Source organism: Natator depressus, chromosome 1, assembly GCF_965152275.1.
Source record: "Natator depressus isolate rNatDep1 chromosome 1, rNatDep2.hap1, whole genome shotgun sequence".
NCBI lineage: Eukaryota > Metazoa > Chordata > Testudines > Cheloniidae > Natator > Natator depressus.
In genome coordinates, this window is record NC_134234.1 from 293,605,584 (window position 1) to 293,629,707 (window position 24,124).

General features: G+C 40.1%; 1 protein-coding gene across 4 annotated transcripts in view; it reads right to left on the reverse strand.

The window, feature by feature from the left end:
- Positions 1 to 24,124, reverse strand: part of PPHLN1 (periphilin 1) — a 141,899-nt gene that overhangs the window by 87,724 nt on the left and 30,051 nt on the right. For all 4 annotated transcript variants that reach the window (XM_074942189.1, XM_074942186.1, XM_074942188.1 and 1 more), the window contains one exon: positions 21,066 to 21,127. In XM_074942189.1, coding sequence (XP_074798290.1) covers positions 21,066 to 21,127 — 62 coding nt within the window. The remainder of the gene's footprint in view (positions 1 to 21,065; positions 21,128 to 24,124) is intronic.

The following is a 24,124-nucleotide window of genomic DNA, read 5'->3' on the forward strand; positions in this document are numbered from 1 at the left end:
ATGCTGTAACTCAAAAGTTCATGTTTTCTGTCTCCATCTGCTGACAGAAGAATCTACTGACTTCTCTCTATGGCCCATAATCAAATTACTTGTTTGCAGCCCTCTACATGGTCTTAAAATATTACATAGAAAATGTGGGGTGTTATAGAAGAACAACAAATAAGAAATACACAGCCCAGATACAGGGTTGCCAGGTGTCCAGTTTTTGACCGGAACGCCTGGTCAAAAAGGGATCCTGGCGGCTCCAAGTGGACACTACTGACCAGACTGTTAGAAGTCCAGTCACCAGTGAAGCAATGGCCCAGGGCTAAGGCAGGCTCCCTGCCTGCCCTAGCTCCACACGGCTCCCAGAAGCGGCCGCCAGGTCCTTGCGGCCCCTAGGCACATGGGCAGCCAGGGACGCTCTTTGCGCTGCCTGCACCCTGAATGCTGGCTCCAGGGCTCCCACTGGCTGGTAACTGTGACCAATGGGAGCTGCATGGGTGGTGCCTGTGGGCACCAAGGCCATGTGCAGAGCCTCCCTGGCCCTCCATACACCTAGGCCGCAGGGACTGGGGGGCCGCTTCCGGGGGGCCGCAGTAAGCACTGCCAGGACCCCACACCTTCTCCCGGACCCCAACCCCCGGCCTAGACTGGAGTCCCCTCCTGCACCTCAAACCCTTCATCCCCAGACCCACCCAGAGCCTGCACCCCAAGCCGTAGTCCTTACCTGCCCCTGCACCCCAACCCCCTGCCCCAGCCTGGAGCCCCCTCCTGCACCTCAAACCCTTCATCCCCAGCCCCACCCAGAGCCTGCACCCCAAGCCGTAGTCCTTACCTGCCCCTGCACCCCAACCCCTTGCCCCAGCCCGGAGCACTCTCCTGCACCCTGAACTCCTCATTTGTGGCCCCACCCAGAGCCCGCACCCCCAGCCCAGAGCCCATACCCTCCCACACCCCAACCCCCTGCCCCAGCCTGGAGCCCTCTCCCACAACCCAAACCCCTCATCCCTGGCCCCACCCCAGAGCCCACACCCCCAGCCGGAGCCCTCACCCCCTTCCTACACCCCTGACACAGGCCGGTGAAAGTGAGTGAGGCGGGAGAGAGAGAGTGACAGAGGGAGGGGCAATGGAATGAGCAGGGCCTCAGAAGGGGTGGGGCATGGACGGGGCCTCAGGGTAGGGGACAGGGCAGGGATGCTCAGTTTTGTGCCATTAGAAAGTTGGCAACCCTATCTGAGGGTTTGATTTTCTAAATGGCAGAAGCCCAGGGCTTTGTGAAATTGTATACCTAATTTACACTCACACACTCATGATAACTAAGCAAATAAATTAGATGCACAATTGCATTCACATTTGTATATAGCTCTGGGCTTCTGCTCTTTTTGAAAATTACACTTGATAAGTCCTCAGCAGTGGGGGGGAAACCTGGAGAGGTGTGAATGCAATTGTGCACCTAATTTGTTTGCTTAGTTATCATGCGCGTAAATTAGGTATACAATTGCATATACACACACACATACACACACACACACACAAATAAAAACCCTCTCCAGGTTTTCTGAGGATTATAAAGCCTAATTTTCAAAACACACACACACACGGGGGGGGGGGGGGCGGCATTTCTGATCTTCATTGAAATGCCAGTTGATAATCCGGTTGGCGCAGGGTCGGAAGGGGGTTGTGGCGCAGGAGGGGGTGTGGAGCACGGGCTCTGGGAGGGAGTTTGGGTGCGGAAGGGGGCTTGGGGCATGGGAAGGGTGCAAGGTGCCCTAGGCGGAGACACAGCAGGCAGCTCTGTGCGCTGCCCCCACCCCGCGCACTAGCTCTGCAGCTCCCATTTGCTGGAAACTGCAGCCAATGGGAGCTGAGGGGGCGACACCTGCAGGCGGAGGCAGCTGGGACAGGTCGCCGCTTGCGGAGAGCTGCCCAAGGTGAGCACCCCCCAGATCCGACACCCCAATACTCCTCTCAACCCATTGCCCTGAGTCCCCTCCCACACCCAAACTTCCTCCCAGAACCCGGGCCCTACACCTCCTCCCGCACCCAAACTCCCTCTCTCTTAGTTAACCGGCATTTTTCACTTGCCGGCACCCCCCATTCTCCAACATGCAGGATAAAACAGCTTTTACTGTATCATGTTCACAAGCGCAAATCAAAATTAATTTCCAACAATTCCAGTAATTTCAAAATCCCAGAATGAGATTCAACTATTGAAGTTCATTAATGCCGAGCCATTTAGAATTTCTAGTACTTTGGTATTCTACAGCACTGATTTTCCATAACAACAGGGTAGGTTTGCTCTAAGCACAGCTGAAAAGCCATATTCTGACATCTTGACTACATTACTACCTGTGAGTAGTTGAGATCAGTTACACTGTTTGTAGAGTAAGGTACTACTCAATACAAGAGTGACAGAACTGAATACTAAAAAAATTCAAAGTGAAGGCAATTTCAAGTTTCTGATCCTCAAACACAGAGTCCACAGAATATTCCAGTTTTAAATTAACATATATAAGGCACCAAATTTTGCCTCCAGCCTATTGCCCATAGTGATAACATGCTACAAAAATAGTTTTTTCTTCTCTCTTCTCCAGAGAGCTTAGTCAGCAGATCAGACTGCTCTAAACCTGATGCAGAGTGCGAAGGAGAAAGCACATCTGGTGAGGGACTCCCAGTTCTTACTCCTGACTCACCCAGTGCCCCAAAGCCAGACTTGAAAGACTCTAGAGGAAGCCATACTTGAAAGAATCTAGAGGAAGTTGCTTTATGATACCATTTTTTCAAGTTATTTTACAAGTTATTACAAGTTACAAATTGTTTTATTTTTATCAGGTGGGGAGGGGAAAGGGAGCCAATGTATATACAGGAATCTAGCACCATGAACAGAGAGCAAGCTTTAGTGGACAGCAGAATACCATATGAACTGTGCAAGTGAAAGTAACCTTCAGGAAATTACGTTTTTGAATAATTGATTTGGGAAACGGCAAGAGATTGGGAAGAAAAGAAGTGTCCTCTCAAGCCATCCACCATGTACTGCCGTATTTCTATACACAGTGAGTTTTTACAGCTGAGCTTTCTACAGTTCTCCTGAAAAGAATAGTGTTGAAAAGGAAATGCTGACAGACCATTAATTACACAGTCACTGCTTGCCATGTTATTAAAATTCAATCAATCTAATCAATGTAAACGTTATTCTTACAAGAATATATACTAACCAGCTGAAAGACAGAAGAAGAGAAAGAACTTAATAGAATGTGTTGATTTACCCACCTCAGCTCCTGTGGCTGACTTATCTAATTTGGTCAATAAAAAGGTTCAAAGGCAAATGTTAAAATTACAGAATGTGTTTGTAAGACAAATTATTTTGACAGACTTAAATCTTGCCATTATAGTTAGTTTTATCTCTTTCCTTATTTCCTAATGGACTTTTTATAAATTAAAAAAAAAAACACTTTCATTTCATATACTTTTTGGCACCCAGCAGTCCGATGTTATACAGGACCACACCGGGCTGAAGTGGGACAGTTGGTCCAAAAATAAAGGGGAAGCAGGATATGAAGCGGGAACTGGTATAGCGCTCTCAGGCACACCTTCAAAAGGCCTGCTGGGGCCCACCAGAATACCTACATGACCCCTGCTGGGAGGTTGAGGTGGACGGAAGCGGCTGACAGCGCTTGTAACCTCTCCCTTCTCTCTTATAGGAATTCTGTCTTAGAGGCAAAGCCAAGAAGCATGGCAGCTGCTGAGGCCTGAAGTGCTTCCTTAAAGTGGATGGAGCACAGAGGTCCAGGGACCAGAGAGTAGCCTTTGAATCCTTCAGGCTGTGTAGTCTGGTATCCATGTGCTCTGAAAATAGTAAGGAGCCTTCAAAAGGGAGGCCCTGGATAGACAGAGAGCTCCAAGCATTGCAGTCAAGAGCATCGTTCATGATGACAGCAGAGGCCATTGTCCTGGCCACCGCATCTGCTGCATCCAGTGCCACCTGGAGAGAGGCTCTGGCAACATTCTTTCCCTCTTCTAAGAGGGCTGAGAATTCCTGCTTTAAGTCTTGGGCCATGGGGTCCTTAAATTTGGATAAGAAATCCCACAAACTGTAGTCGTAACTCCCCAGTAAGGCTTGCTGGTTTGAGATACGTAATTGTAGACCATGTGTTGAATAAACTTTCCTCCCAAACAGATCAAGTTTCTTTGTGTCCTTCTGTTTGGGGGTAGCGCTCAACTGGCCCTGTCTGTCTCTTTCATTAGCACCAATACGAGGGATCCCAGAGTGGGGGCTGAGAGTACAGATACTCAGATCCACTGACTGGGCACATAATATATATTCTCTACCCTCTTCGAAGAGGAGGGCAGAGAAGATAGGGTCTCCCACAGGGCTCTGACTGGACCCATTACTGCCTCATTAATGGGTAAGGCCACTTTTGATGGAGCTGCTGCAGCCAGAACGTCAATGAGGCTGTGAGATGATTCCTTAAACTCTTCAGTATGAAACCCCAGGTTAGCTGCTATCCGCTTCAGAAGCTCTTGATGAGCCCTAAAGCCATCTTGGGGAAGTGAGCTGCTCAGCCCCAAGATGGCTTCGTCTGGGGAGGAGGAGGAAGAGGCCTGTACTGGAGGAGGAACTTCTTCCTCTTCTCCAGCTTCAATAACCTCAATAGGGGTTATGTCCTGTAAATTGGTACTGAGGTTGTTACCGGAGTCGGGGTCCACTGTCAAATTTGGAGGAGCGGGAACCCACCTCTTGGAAGCAACCAAGTATGAATGGTGGGAGATTCCAGAATGGCCACTGCATAAGCCACTGTCCTCCTGGCTAGGTATCATTGGGAAGACTTGCACCAAGGTCTGGCAACATGTAGGATGGATACCTGTGGCCCTTAGGTTGACCATAGGGCTCCACATCAGACTCAGATGAAGAATCCTCCCTACGCAACCGCTGGGGCAGCAGTACCTCTCGCTACCTCTGATCAGTGCCAACAGTCTGGTAAACGGTGGTGGTCTTGGGATGACCTCGCAGAGGATAGATGAGTCAGCTTGCCTCTGAGTGGGCCTGGTGCCAGGAAGAAGCTTGAAGCATCATGCTCTCTCCTGCTCGAGGAAGACAAAGCAGTCAGCTGACCTAACAGGGTCAGTGGGACCAGGGGCAACAATAAGATTCTGGTGACTACGAAGTCCTCCATAGTTGAAGACACTGCAATGCCACTGGCGCTACGATGACTTCCTGGTGTCAGCAGAGGGTCCCACACCGGAATCAATGGTCTCAGTATGTCGACAGTATCGCCATCAGACTGGGGGTGGAGAAGTGGCCCAACACAGGTGGCACTCCACTGCCTTCCCTTTGCATGTCTTTCTTCGACACCAGCAATCACCCTCTGTTGGTGTGCTGCTATTTGTGCTTCTTCCTCAGCATCAGGAATGGAGAGCGGTGCTAGCACGCACACAGTGCCGGAGGAGTGCTTCACACTGAGGGTGAAGTGCTCAGTGCTGAATCTGGGTGGCTTGGATTAGGATAGCCTTAAGTCTGATTGCTCTGTCCTCCTTTGTGCAAGGATTAAAGTCCTGACAAATTTGGCAGAGGTCTTTCACGTAAGATTCTCTTAGACGCTTCAGACAACTGGAAGGTGGGTTGCTCACAAACATAACCTTACCACAGGAGGCACAAGGTTTCAAACCCAGAGACTGGAGCATGCCCAGCCCCAGGAGCGAAGGAGCCCCTTAACAATAAGTAGGGGGGTTATTAACTACCTACAAAAAAGGATTTACAATATATACACTAAAACTATACTATAGACTACACTATGAACAGAGAGAAACCACTGATAATTGCCTTACCGAAGCAAGAGGAGACATTCACAGCAACCATCACGGGTGGTAAGAAGGAACTGAGACGGTGCGGGGCCGGCAGCACACCTTATACCAAAGGGTGCTAGAGAGACAGCCCAACAGATACAACTGAGGGAAAAATCTGTGGTAACAGTGCACGTGGCGTGTGCACACCTAATGTGGAATGGACATGAGCAAGTCCTCGAAGAATAAGTCTCACAATGCCCACTTGAACTTGGGGATCAGGAAATATCATGAATAGAACCCCTTTCCCTGATGCTGCAGCTCCCGAAACATGTAGAGTCTGGATCTGTTGAAGGAGCAGACACTTGTGAGAGGGGTTCCAGAAAAGGGGGATAAAAAAGGGGAATTGGATGGCTGTGTCAGATGCACCCCTGTATTCACACCCTCTACACTACTGTAATAATCTTTGTACAAAATATACCTTGTGAGGTATCATTTGAACATTAATATTAAATTTTAATATAAATATAGACATTAAAATTAATAACTCACTGGTCAATAATATCATGACGACTTGCTTATAGTAAAATTATACATAAAATGATAAACAAAAGCTGAAATCATGACCGAAGAGTGTTTACCAGACAAGTCTGGGGAAGGGGTAAATTAGTTTCTCAAAGACAAAGGACAAGCTGATGCCTCTAGCCAAGTGTCAAAGTTGATGGGCAACCACCTATCAAGTAGGCATTCATTGGCAAGGAAGAGGGGGCAGGAACAAACAGAACTACGTCTTACCTAACAGCAGCATGAAACCTCTTTCACCGTGAGACTCCAAAATTCCAGCCTCACATCAGGAATGAACTTTATCTAAGGATAACCCTCAGGAAAATGCATTTCAAAGGCGTACTGGACTATAATATGAAGGGTCCCAATTTATCTCTCCCTAGCCAACTCTTTTAAACCTAAGATGACAAAAGAAACAGCTGTTAGACTTTGGGAGCAGATCCTGGCCTGAGAATTTGGTCAGCAATGTTACTGGGAACATGTGATAAAGGACTTCACCGTGAACCAAGTCTAGTTTGTTGAGTTTTAGCACCGGAAAGCATTTTATCTTTATTTCTCGTCTAACCATTTCTAACTGTAATGCCTTATATTTATACTCACTTAAAACCTCTCTCCTTGTAGTTAAATAAACTTGTCTTTAATCACTCTTTAATCAAAACTAATTCAATGTCATGAATTGTGTGGGTGACTCCATTTAAGGGTAGCAAACTGTTGTGTACTGGTCCTCTTGTAGGGGCAATGGACTTAAAATATCTGGACTGTCCAGAAGAGGGCTGGACAGTGTAGAACACACATTTTGGAGGAAAATCCGGGAGTGTGAGTGTTTTGGGGTCACCCTGCAAGTGGTAACCAATTATTGTGGGAGCTGGAGGGTAACTCATGTGTGACTGGCAGGCTGTGGCTATATACAGCTGCTCATGGTGTTATCTGCATGGAGGAAGGCTGTGTGTGTTGCTCTGATCTTGCCTTTGTACCAGAGAGCAGATAGACAGCCCTGTTCCATCTTGGGCACTTGAAGAGCCATGAGGAAGAATCCATCTGAGTCCTGGAATGGCTCTGATTAGTCCTATGAGTTCTTTTCCTAAGGGGACCAAAGGAAGGGGAACGGTCACTTTTTCTCAAAGAAGAGTCTGAAACCAGCTCTGACAACTGATGAGATGGGCAATCTGCAGAAGGCCCCAGGCCTGAATCTGTCCTAATGGCTTCTTCCAGGAGATGTGGTTTCAAATGCAGATCCCAAGCAACCTGTTTCCTTTTCTTAAAGGAATGACAATTTGAGCATTTGTCCTTAATTGCCCCTCTCCGTAGACACAACAAAAAAAAACAAACACAGGGGTCATTACTCAGAATAGCTACCCTGCAAGAAGGGCAGTGGTTGAAACCTGGTGAGGGCATAGCAGCAGGTAATACTAATAAACCGCAAATATTAAGCTAATTAAATAACTACAAGGGTATTATTGCTAACTAAACTATTTACAAAGTCCACAAAAATCTCTTTGTTGCATAAACTGTGAGGAAAATGCAGCCCAGAAAGCTCTGACTCACACCGTGGGTGGTGAGAAGAAACTGAGGGCGTACAGGATGCCACCATCCTGATACAGCCATGGGAGGGCCAGAGGGTGCAAGTGCTACCCTGACAGGTACTGCTAAGCAAATTTCTCCAGCTTCACTGTGCTGGGCGCCTGCACACCTGAGTGGAATACATGTCTGCAACCACTCAAAGAAGAACTAGAACTAGTTCAATTCCCAGCAAGGCTGTATTCAACCATTCACTCTTTTAAAGTAGATGAATTGAATTCCATGCAGTATTTTCTACAGAGTTATTTTGAATGAGGTCCTGTCTCTTCTGTATGTATTTTAAAGATCCTATAGTATATTTCCTTAAAGTGTTGTTTCCTCCAGTGTCCTTGGTCAAAATGTTTCCTCAACATTGTCATTCGATGTGTTTGGTGCTATTTGGTTGCTACCTTGCCACCCCAGTTTGCTGCATTTCAGTGATATTCTCTCTGTGTGCACGTGCATGTACATATACCTGCCTAAATATATAGTTTTTAAGTGCTCTGGGTTCCTCAGGATGAAGAGTGTTACATAAATGTAAAATATGATTGCTTTCTGATAAGTGAAGAGTTCTTTTCCTATTTGATTTGGTCTATACTTCTAATGCAACTTGAAATTAAATATATTTTGTGTAGTATTCAATGTTGTCAGCACATCTCTGTGAGTAATGATGTTATATCATGCTGCATAACTAGCACAGGAAGTAAGTACATTGCTCAACAAGATAGAAGATTATAATGATTATCAGCTACATAGTCAGAAACTAAGAGTTAGGACAGAAACCAAATCTTTAAAGCACATACCTGTGCAATGAGTGAATTCAGGAGTAGCTTCATTTTTAAAATTTCCTAGCTCGTTTCAGTTTGATAAGATTTTCATCACCACTATAACATATGTAAACATCTTCTGTGATTTTAGGCTATTTACATTGCACTGGACACAGTATTTGCTTGAACACATTTGTTGGCAGAAAGTGATTAACAGTTTATCCAGCTAGGGTAGAGAGGACCTAACTATTATAAAACATCTTTACAAATCCTGTCAGGGTCTGAGTGCCTTTAACTCCTAATGGCATGTGGGGAGGGGTCATGGAAATAGAGCATTCAAGAAAGGTTTTATACAACTAATTTAACAAAATAACACTGCCAATAAGATTTGAGAGAGACCAAAACAGTTCTTAAAGTGATTTTAACATTTGCACAAAGCCCATACCTTAATAAAACGTACGAAATTTATGTTGTGACTAAAGTATGTACATTCACAGGTAATGACAGACTTCCTTTAAAGAAAGCTCTGTCTAGAAGTAAATATAGTGAATGAGTTTCTCCACAACCTTAGCACACAGACCAGCCACTGTTGACTTCTACACCCCCATTAATGCAATCCTAGGCCTTACTTGGGCATTAACTGTGCCAAATTTAATCAAAAATTACATGGTGGTTCTCTAACGTAATAAACCAACAAAACTCATTTTGATTTACTATCCCCTTCCCTTGCCTCCCAAAAATATCTGCAGATTGCTTTTAAAGTTAGTTGAACACCTCAGGAAAAAAAGAAGCTTGTAACAGCTAGCTGATGCCTAAGTACAACAATGTTAATAGCACAGCTATACACTGTGGCTTCAATAAGCAGTTGCACTTTAACAAAAAACATCTGCTATCCTCTCACGTACACTAAAATTATCAAACCCTATCTGCAACAAAAAGGAACCTACTGGTTACCACAGCAGATATACACAGGAGCTGAAAATAGGGGTGCTAGGGGTGCAACAGCAACCCCTGGCTTGAAATGGTTTCCATCATATACAGAGTTTACAGTTCGGTTCAATTCCTCAATTTAAAAAAAAAAAAAACACACTGGAGAGGCAACTCTGCCTTCTTAGAAAACTGAAAGTGTAATTATAACTTCTTAAGAACTACTAATTCATCATGGAGCTTTTGGTCACCCATGTAAGTATAGCAGTGCTGTGAGCTAGGATTGACACACTTTTTTATAGTGTTAAAACAAAGAACACTGCCTGGGATAGTATTAGATAAGCAGCTTATAAGTAACTTCCATTACTTATGAAAATAAACTCCCATGAGACAACTCACCCTCATGTGATGACCACTACTGTTCCTCTCCGATTCCTACTGACTGGACATTGAGACAGTTTAAAATTATCTGCCAAATTCAGCAACAGTCATCTGGTCTTCAACACTGCAGCAAGGGGACTTTTGCTGCCTGCCTTTTATATAACTGTTTTCCCCACCGGTTCACTCAGAAGTTTCCCTAATATAATCAGGCTCCAACTCACGGGAGTTCCTCTTGTAAAACTTCCTGCCATTATTTCCTGCAGGAGTACTAACTTGCTGGGGTCAGACCATATGCCTCCAGACTACACTAACAGCTAAGAAACTGGGCCCAGATGAGTTTGCTTTTTTAAAAAACTCTTTGAAATAGAATATTAGTTGTGGTGTTACATTGTATAGTATATAAATTATTTTCAAGGATAGTACTTGAAAGTGTACTAAAAGACAATAAAGAATGTTCTTGAAGTTGTATATATTATGTATATATAATTCCAGTAAAAAAAAACAAAACAAAAATCTGAAAAGAGCATTTAAACATAGAGAGTAATTATAAATTGTTCAAAATAGTGATTGATTTACTTAAGATATCAAGCGGACATATGGAAAAATATATGTAGCAATAAATTAATTTCATACTCATAAAATTAGCAATTTTTAAAAATATATAAAAGTTCATGTTCTCTTTTATACACAGATATGAGATAATACACAAATTGTGGTTGCATAAGAAAAAATGTGCATACAAACATTTATTGGGGCCACCAGCTATCGCTCATTAAAACTTGACATTACCTTGGATAAAAATCAAGTTTACGTATCAGTTACAATAACTGAGTGTTGCTGAGGAGGGAAGATTTCTATTTTCATTTGTAACAGAAGAATTGGTTTCTCTCTTCCTTAATCTTCCTCCTTTTGAATGATACATTGCCTTGCTATTCAGATGGTTTACCATTAGCAGGACCTCCATGTGTGACAGGAAACAATTTTGGTTTAGGTGGATTTACCAGAATATATTTTAATGGACAGCCAAAATGTTTTTAAAAAGTCACAATTTACTACCTTTATCTTTATACATAAAGGATTTTTTATAAATTGTATTGCATTCATAATTTTATACAACAGAAAGTCTGTCAAATTACAATTAGCACAAAATTATATTACTCCAATCTTTCAGTGATTCACTACACAAAGAAATCCCTGACAATACTGCAAATGTGTGCTGAGGGAAAAAGTGGTCAAGATACAATAATTAATATGACACTGACTCATCACTTACTTGTAATTATGCTTTTCTGAAGATACCAGCCTGCCGAATTTTTTACTCCCGGGTCTGAGCTCCTAACTGCAAAACTAACGGATATTCACATTCAGAACTCTCCTAACTCTTACATATTTTTGACTTTTGAGGGCACAGGCAGCAAGAGAGGACACAAGCCAGATTCCCTACTCGCAGCTGTTCCACTCAGCCCCCTGCTTGTTATAAACATTGTCATCTGCACCTTCCATGCAATTCCTTCAATTGTGCAACCAACAAAGTTCCCCAAAAGGAAAAGCCAATTCAAGATGATCAACTTGGAACAAAAATATGGCTTGGAGGAAGGAGGTGCAAGAGCAAACTCTGAGAGGAAGCATTTGGATGAATGAGAATTCTGCAAGATCTCCTTAGAGAAGCAGAAGTAATTATATGTTCTCTAAAGAGAACATGTTTGCAGGATTTTTGCTCCAGGTAAGAAAAAAGTTCAAGGGCTGTCCCAAAAGAAAATGAAAATAAAGCTGCAATGAGAAGCAACAAGTCAATCCATGCCAGGTGAAGACGAAGTTTTTAGGGAAGAAGGGTGGGAGATTTTGACTTCGCTTACCTTAAAAAAATTATGGAGCATAGAGTATCCAAAATGGAATTCCTTTGGTGATAAGTCCATGCAATATGTTTTGTAAAGGTGTGGAAATGGGATTTGCAGATGTCTGCTATGGAAATATCCCTGAGACAAAGTGGGGCTAGCCTCACCATGAATCAACGAAGTCTTGTCATAGCCTTCTAGTTTCAGGCAAGCCAGGACACATCAAAGTGAAATGCAATCACACATCCATTTTGACACCATCTTCTTAACAACAACAATACCTAATGAACTGGTGTCAACAGGAACAAAAAAGTTGGGTGGATTTTCTATGGACTTTAGTTTGCTCCAAATAAAACTCCAAGGAGTTTTAAAATTAAGCATATGGGAAATGATCTCACCAGGATAATGTAATTAGTTTATCTCGCCTTATACTTTCTGACCCTGTCCATAAGGGTTAAGATTCCTAAATAATTCTTCCCTGGAAGACACACTGCATTTTAAAGCTACTCTATTCAAAAGACCTAAAGAGCCACGTCTGTGGCTGAAGTTTTGAGTTCTAAAACCTACCCCAGCTAAGGACACATGGGCCAAAACGGCTTACAACACTGGGGGAAAGAGTTTAAAGAAAAGTAACTTTTGATCAAGTAGAAAACAAATTTTTAATCCTGGGCCTTTCAAATTCTCAAACTAAAAATCTCACCCTAGTTTAAGTATCCCACACAAACAAGCCAATCTCTCAAAAACGTTTGTTTTGAGTAAGGGAGGGGGTCCTGAAAAGAAACCCAATAATGAAAGTTCAGACTCAGGCTTAACTATGGAGTCACTACCTATGTCTTCGCAGCACACAGTGCAATGTAATTTAAGGGGTAAGCTATGACCTAAATCTTTTTCAAGCAAGTTTATACTGAAAGTCTATCAGTACTTATTCGTGCCCCAATCCTGCAAACACTTAATTCGCATGATTACTTTTATAACTTGACTTCAAAAGGGACTACTGACGATGTAAAATTAAGCACATGCATAAGCCTTTGCAGGATTGGAGACTTAAATAAGAAATTCAGTTAGATTTCAATCTTTGGAGAAGAAATAGTATGATATTTCATTTTATCATATTAAAAACTAAATCTCCCAAGAAAAGAAATCAGAGATACGTCACCTAGATCATTCCTAACAAAATATGTCTCGTGAACTAAAGAGAGAACTCTATACTTTTCAGACAAGGACTTGTCTTTATACACACCTAATGCATCTAGCAAAGTGGTATTATACAAGGAAACTAAAATTTTAAATATAAGCTTATACACTATTATTCTTAATTGTTCTCACTGCATGAATAATAGAAAGGTTTCTTTTTCCACATTTTTATCAAGGAAACTTTTTTGAGGGGAAAATGTAAAAAACACTTTTCAGGTTCACGAGTAAGTTTGTCACTTTATTTTTTTCTGGCCTGATGCATGCGGCTGGAACTACACTTTTCAATATCAGTCAAAGATAGATTATTTTCTTTGGGCAAATGACTTATTGATATTATATATGTATAATTTTTTTTTAAGAAAGAGGTTCTTGTGCAGTGTCCCTTAAGATCTGCCAAAAACGGCAACAGAACACAGCAGACTTATGCACATTTTAGTACCATTTTATAAATCCCCCTGGCTAAGTTTCTCCCCTATAATACGACGATCAGTTTATACTGGAAGGAAATCAAAATCCGAAACCTGAAGACTCTGCAACATTACATTTTGTGTTTTATATTAATATGAAAAAACAAATAAATTATAAAAATAATTGATGCACACAAATTCATTTTAAAAAACTGGAACTGAAAATGCTGAAAGTCAAATAAATGCAATATTACTCTCTTGTTATGTTAGATTTTAACAGACAGGGGTACATTTTATAAAAGTATGTTAGTTTAGCTACAAGACTTCATTTAAAGTCAGTGGGAGCCCACAGCTAAATCTGTAAACTGTAACACTTTAAAATTACCCCATGTAGTTAAATGCTGGTAGTACAGTAATTGTGTAGATAAAGATGACTATGGCCTATGAAGTGTCTGGAAATAGCTCAAATATAATCCTGGATATTAAGAGTATGTTTTATTGAGAGAAAAACTTCATGGGATCTTTACCTTTCATCTGGACAGCTGTCTGACTCTCTCACCGGGGGCTTCTTTTTAATACATCACCCTCCACCAAAGAGCAACTTTTATTAATGCAATATAATTAGACCACTCCTTTGGTACTTCATATTATTATATGTAGCACAAGCATGTGATGTGTCATTAAACAGAATATTAGACTGCATTTATAGCAGTTAGCACAAGAGTCTGGTAGCCAGGATTCCTGGATTCCTATTCCAAGCTCTAGCACTCATTTGCTCTGTAATCTTGGGCAAATCCTTTACCCTCTCTGTCACATTATCCATAGGTAAAATGGGGATAATGACACTTTATTATCCACAGAGACTTGGAAGCTTAATGTGTGTAAAGCTATATAAGATATTCAGAGGAAAGACAGTATTTCTGTGTAGCATTTAACAAACAGAATAATGAATATAAATACAGGACTGATTGGAGAACTTCCGCTGCTTTCAGACTATTCACTACTTCATTCAAAATGAAGTTTTAGCATTTTCCCAATTAATAATTTTTGTTTTGCCTTCAATACACAGGTCTTTTTATTTCCCATTACCAAAATTTCCTTTGTACTTCCGAGAAATTGGTGGATTTGTTTACATGCACAAAAATACATGACTGCTAAGAACTGGACTGAGACCACTTGTTCATTTCATACACACACCACCAAAAAGCCACCAGATAGCAATGACTTTCCTAAACAGTACATAACAGATTAGCTGCATTCAACCCAGCAACCTAGAGAGGAAATTATCTAAAACTTTTACTCTAATAATACTTTTTAGAAGTCTAAAGACTTTCTAGAGTGTAAAGTGAGTCAAAAGATAATTCATATAGTATATTATCCACGGATATGACATACCATATAAAAATAGTAAATGTCTGATATTCTAATTGTATCAATTATATGTAAAATTCATTTAAATACCCTTTATATCTGTACATTTGACAATCTGCAATTTCTCTTTGAAGGCTATAAAAAGATGGAATACTACATTTTGCCAAGTACTATCACATATGACTTTCATGTGTGTGATTTCTAATGCACTGAATTCAGTTTGGCTACAAATAAGAATGAAGTAATGCTTTGGACATCCTGAAGAATTAAAATCCAGTGTGGCTAATCTGAACAACAGCCGAGAATATTTAAGTATTTCACATGGAAATAATTTCTCCAACTACATAATTACAAACTAACTTCCCTGGCCCCCCTTCGCCCTCCTCACCCCCTCTCTCTCACACTCACTTATACCTTTGGAGAACTACAACACACATGACCACTATTTCCCTACCCCTTCCAGAAATCTTAAGTTTCATGAAACAGAATCCAATTGAATGTGCTTTGAATAAAGTGAGTTTGGTATAATATTCAATATTGAATACAATATATCTTTAGATCTTTATACAAAAGACCACTCGTCATTGAGCTATTCCCTCCCTTCCATGTCTATTTTTTAAATTTCACTTCTCTGCACATCATCAGGGGCCAGACACATATAAAAACCAGAAATCAGGCATGAAGTTAATTCTCTATTGACAAAACACATGCAATTGTACATGTGTTGAATCTGTTCATGAGTTAGTTAAACCAAATCAAAGGTACAATCTATAAATTTTATATATAAAGCTCTGGAACGAATTCAACATGTGATTTGAGTTATCCCATGCTCACATCAGTTCTGAAAGATTTATAACTTAAAAGAAGAGTAATTTATATTAACAACAGGAGATGAAAAAAGAAAAGGAGGACTTGTGGCACCTTAGAGACAAACAAATTTATTTGAACATAAGCTTTCATGAGCACAGGAGATGAGGAGTGCTGGGGACAATTCTGAGTTCTATTCCCACCATTTCCTTTGAATACATTTAATTTTACATGGAAAATGTAACAAATGTGAATAATTAAGTATTGGATCAATGAGATATTCTCATAGTGCACAAAGATGCAACTGGTAACTTTACAAAATATGTAAAAGACAAGATCTTTTCACTAACAAAATATTCTTCTCCAAACCAAGATTTTTTCAACTCAAAATCAATATAATTGTAAAACCAGTGACATGATACTCATCATTGCTTCTGAAGTGACCTTTTTAAGTCTAAATTTTATGAGGTTTTCATTTGTGAAAGCAGGTATAGTGAGTGGTAAGCAAAACTAGTTTTGTTTGTTTTTTAATGAAAAATGGCTTCTTGGATTGTACATTATATTTTCAAGAAAAATTTCCATGACATTCAATTTTTTCTGATCTTCCAACAAAACAAGGAAACTAATTTGGGTTTTTGGTTTCAACAAAATGGTATCAACATGAATATTTTTCAGTTTGGGGTTTTTTTCCCCCACCCTTTCTTTCTTTCTTAATCCCCAAAAGAGAGAGAGCAGAGAAACCCCTCCCCCCACGCAAAAGAAAACAAAAAAAGTTTGTTTTTGATTCCATTTGATTTGAAACGACAATTTTTTTTGTTGGAAATAGATTCCCAAAAAAAAAAAAAATCAAAGAAATCTGTGAAACACTTTGATCAAAATGAAAAATTTTCATTTCACTCCAAGTTTTTCACAATAAATAATTTCCAGTCTTTATACAGCCCTAATGATTAATTATTTACAGATTTGGAAAAGAGCTAATGAGAGCTCTGGGAAGGAAACAAATGACAATAAAGAAAGGATACATGTATTAAGTCTTTTCTGTGAGTTTGAAAATTGGTGTAATTGTCAAAGAAGTCAGCTGCCCATCCCTCATAATTTTGAGCAAATCAAGACTGAATAAAATGAAAATCTAGTACTGACCAGAATTACATATTTCTTGTAAAGTTAAATTTGTTCTTTGAACTGCCACATTACTACAATTTAAAATTTTGCCTTTAACATTACATTTAGAATTGACTCCACTTTCCCCAGAAACACTACCGTGAAAATCAGCAAACTGCCCTCCACAATATATTCTGACCTGAATAGCTACTCTGGTGATAGAGACATAACAGCAATCAGGAAACCCTAGCAACCAGGAAAATGGCATTACCCATCCAAAAGAAACTGAATATCATGACTGCTGCTCCATCCATTCATCTAGTGCTGCCTACTCAGTTTTTAAAACAAACGGAAAAGATTCTTGAGTGTTTTATATTAATGTCATTTCCATTTAGGAAAAATATCTTTAGTAGGTATAATAAATTAAAAAATCTTATTAAATATACAAAAAGTGCTGAATATCTTTATGTTATACTTTATCATGTTTCACATAGTTACAATGGCTTCTATTTCACTTTAACTGCTTTTCATAGAATCGTAGGACTAGAAAGGACCTTGAGAGTCTTCTGTTACCAGTCCCCTGCACTCAAGGCAGGACTAAGTATTATCTAGACCATCCCTGAGGGTTGTTGGTCTAACCTGCTTTTATTTCATTTGTTAAAGTTAATCAACTTTATATATCTTTTATATAACTCAAAGAAGGCGACTCTAGTGCATCTTCCTGCATACTTGTACAGTCAATGTTTTCTACAATGTAATCCTCCACAATGTCTTTTTGCTCTAGATATATTTTTAGAACAGGAAAGGAAATAAAAGGAAGATACATTTTAAATACTTTTCATTTTGATTTTCCCTGTTGAATGACACTACAAAGTTCATTACTGAATGAGATGCAAAAAGTTACTAATATTTTAAAGGCTTGGAAAAGATGTTACTGTGTTTAGCAGGATGATCACAATATTTCATGTACAACTTTTCAAAATTTCCCTATGTTCCTCTCCACAAACATATCTTAGTGTGTACAAAAACAGTCAAACTTCTGATCAATAGGAGTTCTGTCAACGTATAAAATGCATTTCCCCCTAATAAACTGAACATCGCTATATGAAGTGCTACACTAGGGCAATTAAATCCCCCAAACATTTATCAAAATAAACGGAACTATTAAACAAAAAAACAGACAATCCCGAGTTCACATTTTGCCCTACATCTTTTAACATAAAAGAGAGGAAATACTACAAAACACAGAAAGCAAACACTTCCTTTAGTAGATCTTTCTCACCACTGGGTGCCACTCTTGCTCTGTATAAAACAAGATGCCTAACATTAAGTCAATCTCTTTTTGCAGCTTTAAACAATTAGAGTTCTTTTAAAATAGGAGAGAAAGTAAAGACAGTGAAGTGCCAACAAAATGTTTCATAATCAGTTTTCTAACCAATGCCTTACTATCTTCAGCGAAGACTTTCCAAAGCCTTCTTACTGGTGCTACTACTAGTGGAGTTGCAGTAGGGATAGCAATGGTAGGAAATTTTAGGGGAAAAAACTGAATGTAGTGCAGAAAAAAATTATTTTATGATGTAATTAATCAGACAATATCTAAGTCTTAATATTCAAAGAAATACACATCTATCTTTTGTACTTAGATGGTATTATAATGGAGGACATATAAGCACCTCACAATCTTTTAAAATGTATTTATCCTCTCAACACCCCTCAGATATAGGGAAGTACTATTATCCCCTTTTTACAGAGGGGGATTGGAGTCACATAGTCTCAGTGCCTTGTCCAAGGTCCACAGAAAGTCCATGGCAGAGAAGGGAACTAACCTTAGGTCTCCTGAGTCCCAGGCTAACACCACTGCACTGCTACTGGACTAACCTTCCTTCCATTATTATTTAATTCTTTTAAAATGTTCATTTTAACTGTACTGATGGATTCAAAAACTTGTCACTTGTGTTATTGTTTGTTACAGTGTAACAAGCAAACATCTCAATGGGTGCCTGTTACTTTCCACATACATTTTACTAGCATGGGTCTACTTCTCATACTCCAGTCTATTAGAATAAAAATATTTACTGCACTTCTCTGTGAACTAAGCTGTTATCAAAACACATGAAAGACAAATTGAATCTATTTCCCCATGTTAAGTATCCTCACACCTTCTTGTCAACTGTCTAAATGGGCCATCTTGATTATCACTACAAAAGTTTTTTTCTCCTACTGATAATAGCTCATTTTAATTAATTAGCCTCTTACTCCACCTTTTCATGGTGTGTGTGTGTATGTGTGTGTCTTCTTACTATATGTTCCATTCTATGCATCCCATGAAGTGGGCTGTAGCCCACAAAAGCTTATAATCAAATAAATTTGTTAGTCTCTAAGGTGCCACAAGTACTCCTGTTCTTTTTGCAAATACAGACTAACATGGCTGCTACTCTGAAACCTGTCATTGTGAATACTAGCATTTAGCATCTGTCAAGAGAGTCTTATTCCTAGTAAGTGTTAGAATGAAGAATTTGAAAAACTGAAGAAGAAGATTCTTTTCAAAGACACTTCTCAGACATAAGTCAGTTAGACTATAGACCGAGGAGTTTGTACAATAGGAACATTTCTCCCTGTTTCTGTGTCCCAAGCACACATGCACATATTTATGCAGTAACCTGATTGTGATAAATGAAGAGGGGGAGGGGGGTAGTTCCCTTTTATGGACATCCAGCCAACCAGTTAGCTATAAAATCCTTCTTGGTGGCTGTTCTCTGCTTGCTTTTCCTATAAAGGATTAAAAAGTCTCCTTGGTTAGGTAACAGAAAGGGAGTGGGCACCTGACCTAAAGATCCAATGGGAGGGCTAGAACTTTTTAAAATTGGGGAAAAAAAACTTTCCTTTTGTCTGGTTGTTGTTGTTCTCCGGAGAGCGGAGACACAGAGCAGCAATGCTGTAAGCAGCTTTAAAACCAGGTATGAAAAAGCATCAATTCATACCTCAACCCTACTTATTGGAAACCCCAAATATGTAAGTAATCAGGGAATGTCTAGGATGCGATTAGGGTTATTTATTTTATTTCTTATTGGCTTGTGGAGTCCTCCGTGCTAACCCCAGATGCTTTTGTTTTGGCTTGTAGCCTTTAAGCTGAACCTCAAGAGAGCTATCTTGATGCTTCATTTTTGTAATTGTTTCTTTTAAGATCTAGCAAAAAGCCTAAGTTCCAAATGTATTTCCTTTCTTTTTGGGTTTAATAAAATTTACCTTTTTTAAGAACAGAATTGGATTTTTGTGTCCCTAATTGGTTTGTGTATATGTTGTTAAATTAGCTGGTGGCAACAGCTGATTTCCTTTGTTTTTCTTTCTCAGTTCTTCCCCGGAGGGGGCGGTGAAAGGGCTTGAGGGTACCCCACAGGAAGGGATTCCCAAATGCGCCTTTCTGGCTTCAAAGGGATTTTGCATTTGGGTGGTGGCAGCATCCACCCATCCAAGGTCAGAGAGAAACTGTAACCTTGGGAGTTTAATACAATCCTGAAGTGGTCAGTATTAATTTTTAGAACCCTTGCGGGCCCCCACCTTCTGCACTCGAAGTGCCAGAGTGGGGAATCAGCCTTGACACTTATGAATTCAAAAGAGACGGGAGGTCAGAACTTATATGTGGTTGGGAGCAAATTCTTCTGACCCGATCAACACAAGAGAAACTCAAAAGGAATTTGAAATATAATTCGGACATAAAACTCTAACAGTTTAAATCAGCTGAATTGATAATGCTCATTTAACTTTTCTATAGTCTGCTGTAGCATTTAGATGCAACTTTTATAATAACACGTCTACATAAACACACACATCCCTAATTACACAAACTGCTTTTATTTTTTATTTATATATATATATATATATAAAAATTGTGTAAAGCTTATTTTCATTTTATTGTGTAAAGCTTTATATTATATATAAAAATAAAAGGTATATATATAAACCTAAAGAACAAGGAATGGGACAATAAACTGGAGAAGAATCTTCTCACACTGTTTTAGCAAATGAAAAGACAGGAAACATGGACAGTTAGAGGGGTACAGACCTTAACAAGGCAATTGATGGAACATTCAGATTTGAAGTTGAGATACAAACAAACCCCAAAAGTTTACTGCTTGCAATAGATTGGCAGCTCAAGCAGCATAGCTTGCTATTCCTACAGTGAAGATCTGCAGAGAATTGCATAAGGGAGAATTTATGCAATACTGCCCAAATTAAGAAGCAATTATTATTCTTTACTATCTTTAGACTAACATTTCCTAGCCATTTCTTGGGAAACGTCCCAGTTCAGTGTGACTCTATTGAGTATACATCTTTAAAAAAGTTGGCGCTGAATGCAAAAAGGGATTTATTTTATAAAATTACATTAATACCTGTACTCGGGCTGTCGACTTATGGAATAGTCTTCCTTTGGCCATCTGTATCCTGGGTCCTCCTACAACATACGAAAAAGAGTTGGTTATATGAAGTTTAACATACTGGGTCAGACCAAAGGTCCATCTAGCCCAGTATCCTGTCTTCTGACAGTCGCCAGTGCCAGGTGCCCCAGAGGGAATGAACAGAATAGGAAATCATCAAGTGATCCATCCTCTGTCGCTCACTCCCAGCTTCTGGCAAACAGAGGCTAGGGACACCATTCCTGCCCATCCTGGCTCATAGCCATTGATGGACCTATCCTCCAAGAATTTATCTAGTTCTTTTTTTGAACCCTATTATGGTCTTGGCCTTCACAACATCCTCTGGCAAGAAGTTCCACAGGTTCACTGTGCATTGTGTGAAGACTTCCTTTTGTTTGTTTTAAATCTGCTGCCTATTAATTTCATTGGGTGACCCCTGGTTCTTGTGTTATGAGAAGTAGCAAACAACACTTCCTTATCTACTTTCTCTATACAAGTCATGATTTTATAGACCTCAATCATTTCTCCCCTTAGCCGTCTCTTTTCCAAGCTGCAAAGTCCCGGTCTTATCATACGGAAGCCTCTCCTCATACGGAAGCTATTCCATACCCCTAATAATTTTTGTTGCCTTTTTCTGAACCTTTGCCAATTCCAATATATCTTTTTTGAGAGGGGGCGACCACATCTGCACACAGTATTCAAGATATGGGCATACCACAGATTTATATAGAGGCAACATGATATTTTCTGTCCTATTATCTATCTACCTCAATTATTCCCAGCATTCTGTTCACCTTTTTGAATGCCGCTGCACATTGAGTGGATGTTTCCAGAGAACTATCCACAATGACTCCAAGATCTCTTTCTTGAGTGGTAACAGCTAATTTAGACCCCATCATTTTATATGTATAGTTAGGATTATGCTTTCCAATATGCATTACTTTGCATTTATCAACATTAAATTTCATCTGCCATTTTGTTGCCCAGTCACCCAGTTTTGAGAGATCCTTTTGTAAGTCTTTGCAGTCTGCCTGGGTCTTAATGTTGGATCATATTAAAGAAGTTCTGTATTAAAATCACAAATGAGTTTGATTCCCGATAGTTTAAATTCCAGGGTATTACTAATTAAGAGGTCTCTTGGTTTTTGGTACTGTTTCTCTCCCTCTCTGTGTGAAACTTGCAAGCTACTAATTGTGTTAGTACATTCTAAGACAGAGTCTGTTCTCAAAGCAATTCTTTGTAACAACAACTACTCACACAGAGAGAGACTCAAAGCAATACTCTCTAACAACATGTTTAAGAAGGATGAATTCAAACTGGAACAGGTACAGAGAAGGGCTACTAGGATGATCCGAGGAATGGAAAACTTGTCTTATGAAAGGAAACTCAAGGAGCTTGGCTCGTTTAGCCTAACTAAAAGAAGGTTGAGGGGAGATATGATTGCTCTCTATAAATATATCAGAGGGATAAATACCGAAGAGGGAGAGGAATTATTTAAGCTCAGTACCAATGTGGACACAAGAACAAATGGATATAAACTGGCCACCAGGAAATTTAGACTAGAAATTAGACGAAGGTTTCTAACCATCAGGGGAGTGAAGTTTTGGAACAGCCTTCCAAGAGAAGCAGTGGGGGCAAAAGATCTATCTGGCTTTAAGATTAAACTCGATAAGTTTATGGAGGAGATGGTATGATGGGATAACATGGTTTTGGTAATTAAATATTCATGGTAAATAGGACCAATGGCCTGTGATGGGATATTAGATGGGGTGGAATCTGAGTTACCCAGGAAAGAATTTTCTGTAGTATCTGGCTGATGAATCTTGCCCATATGCTCAGGGTTTAGCTGATCGCCATATTTGGGGTCGGGAAGGAATTTTCCTCCAGGGCAGATTTGGAAGAGGCCCTGGAGGTTTTTCGCCTTCCTCTGTAGCATGGGGCACGGGTCACTTGCTGGAGGATTCTCTGCTCCTTGAAGTCTTTAAACCACGATTTGAGGACTTCAATAGCACAGACATAGGTGAGAGGTTTTTTGCAGGAGTGATGGGTGAAATTCTGTGGCCTGTGTTGTGCAGGAGGTCAGACTAGATGATCATTATGGTCCCTTCTGACCTAAATATCTATGAAAAAAAACAACAGAAACAGCACCCAGAGACTCCCCGCCCTTTTGTTGTATTCATCTCGCTTTGTTAACAATTGTGATTAAAACAGAGATAGAGGATGTATGTGGATGGATGCTTGGTGTGGATAATAACTGAATGATCAGGGAGGTGCCAGCCTAAGAATCCAGTGTCCATCAGCTGAAGAAGGCGTCAAGTGGAAATAACCAGAGGACCCCCGGAGGGCAGACTGGAATTCACCCAACAGCCTTAAGAATGGGAGAACCAAAGAACAAGATAACATCTGGCAGCACGGAGCCGTCAGGAATGTGCCATCTGTTGATTGATTCAGCAACAGCATGATGAAGCAATTCCCATAGACTGGCATAGGAAGAAATTCCTATAAAAAATGGACTCTAGAAAATGAGAACTTTGGGGTCTGATTCTGCAAACCAACTTCCAGGAGCATCAGATGAGCATCTGACAAGGCCCTGCTCCCTCCTCGTGTCCAGGCCACCTGGCCAGTGGCTTGGCATGAGCAATTCTAAGGCTGGTAATTATGATAACAACCTTGCAGAACACGTGTGTGTGTGTGTGTGTGTGTGTGTGTGTATAAATATGAAATTGAATGGAATGTTATAGCCATAACAAACTGCTTACTATGATTCTTTCTGTACTCACAATAAATGTGGCATTTTGCCTTTTCCCCTTTAATAAGATCCTGCTGGTTTTTATTTTATTGGTATAACATTAACTATCTTTAGTAATTTTGTATCATCTGCAAATTTTGCTACCTCACTGTTTTTCCTTTTTCCAGATCATTTATGAATATATTGATAGGACTTGTCCCAGAACAGACCCCTGAGAGACACCACTATTTTCCTGTCTCCATTCTGAAAACTGATCATTTATACCTACCCTTTGTTTCCTATCTTT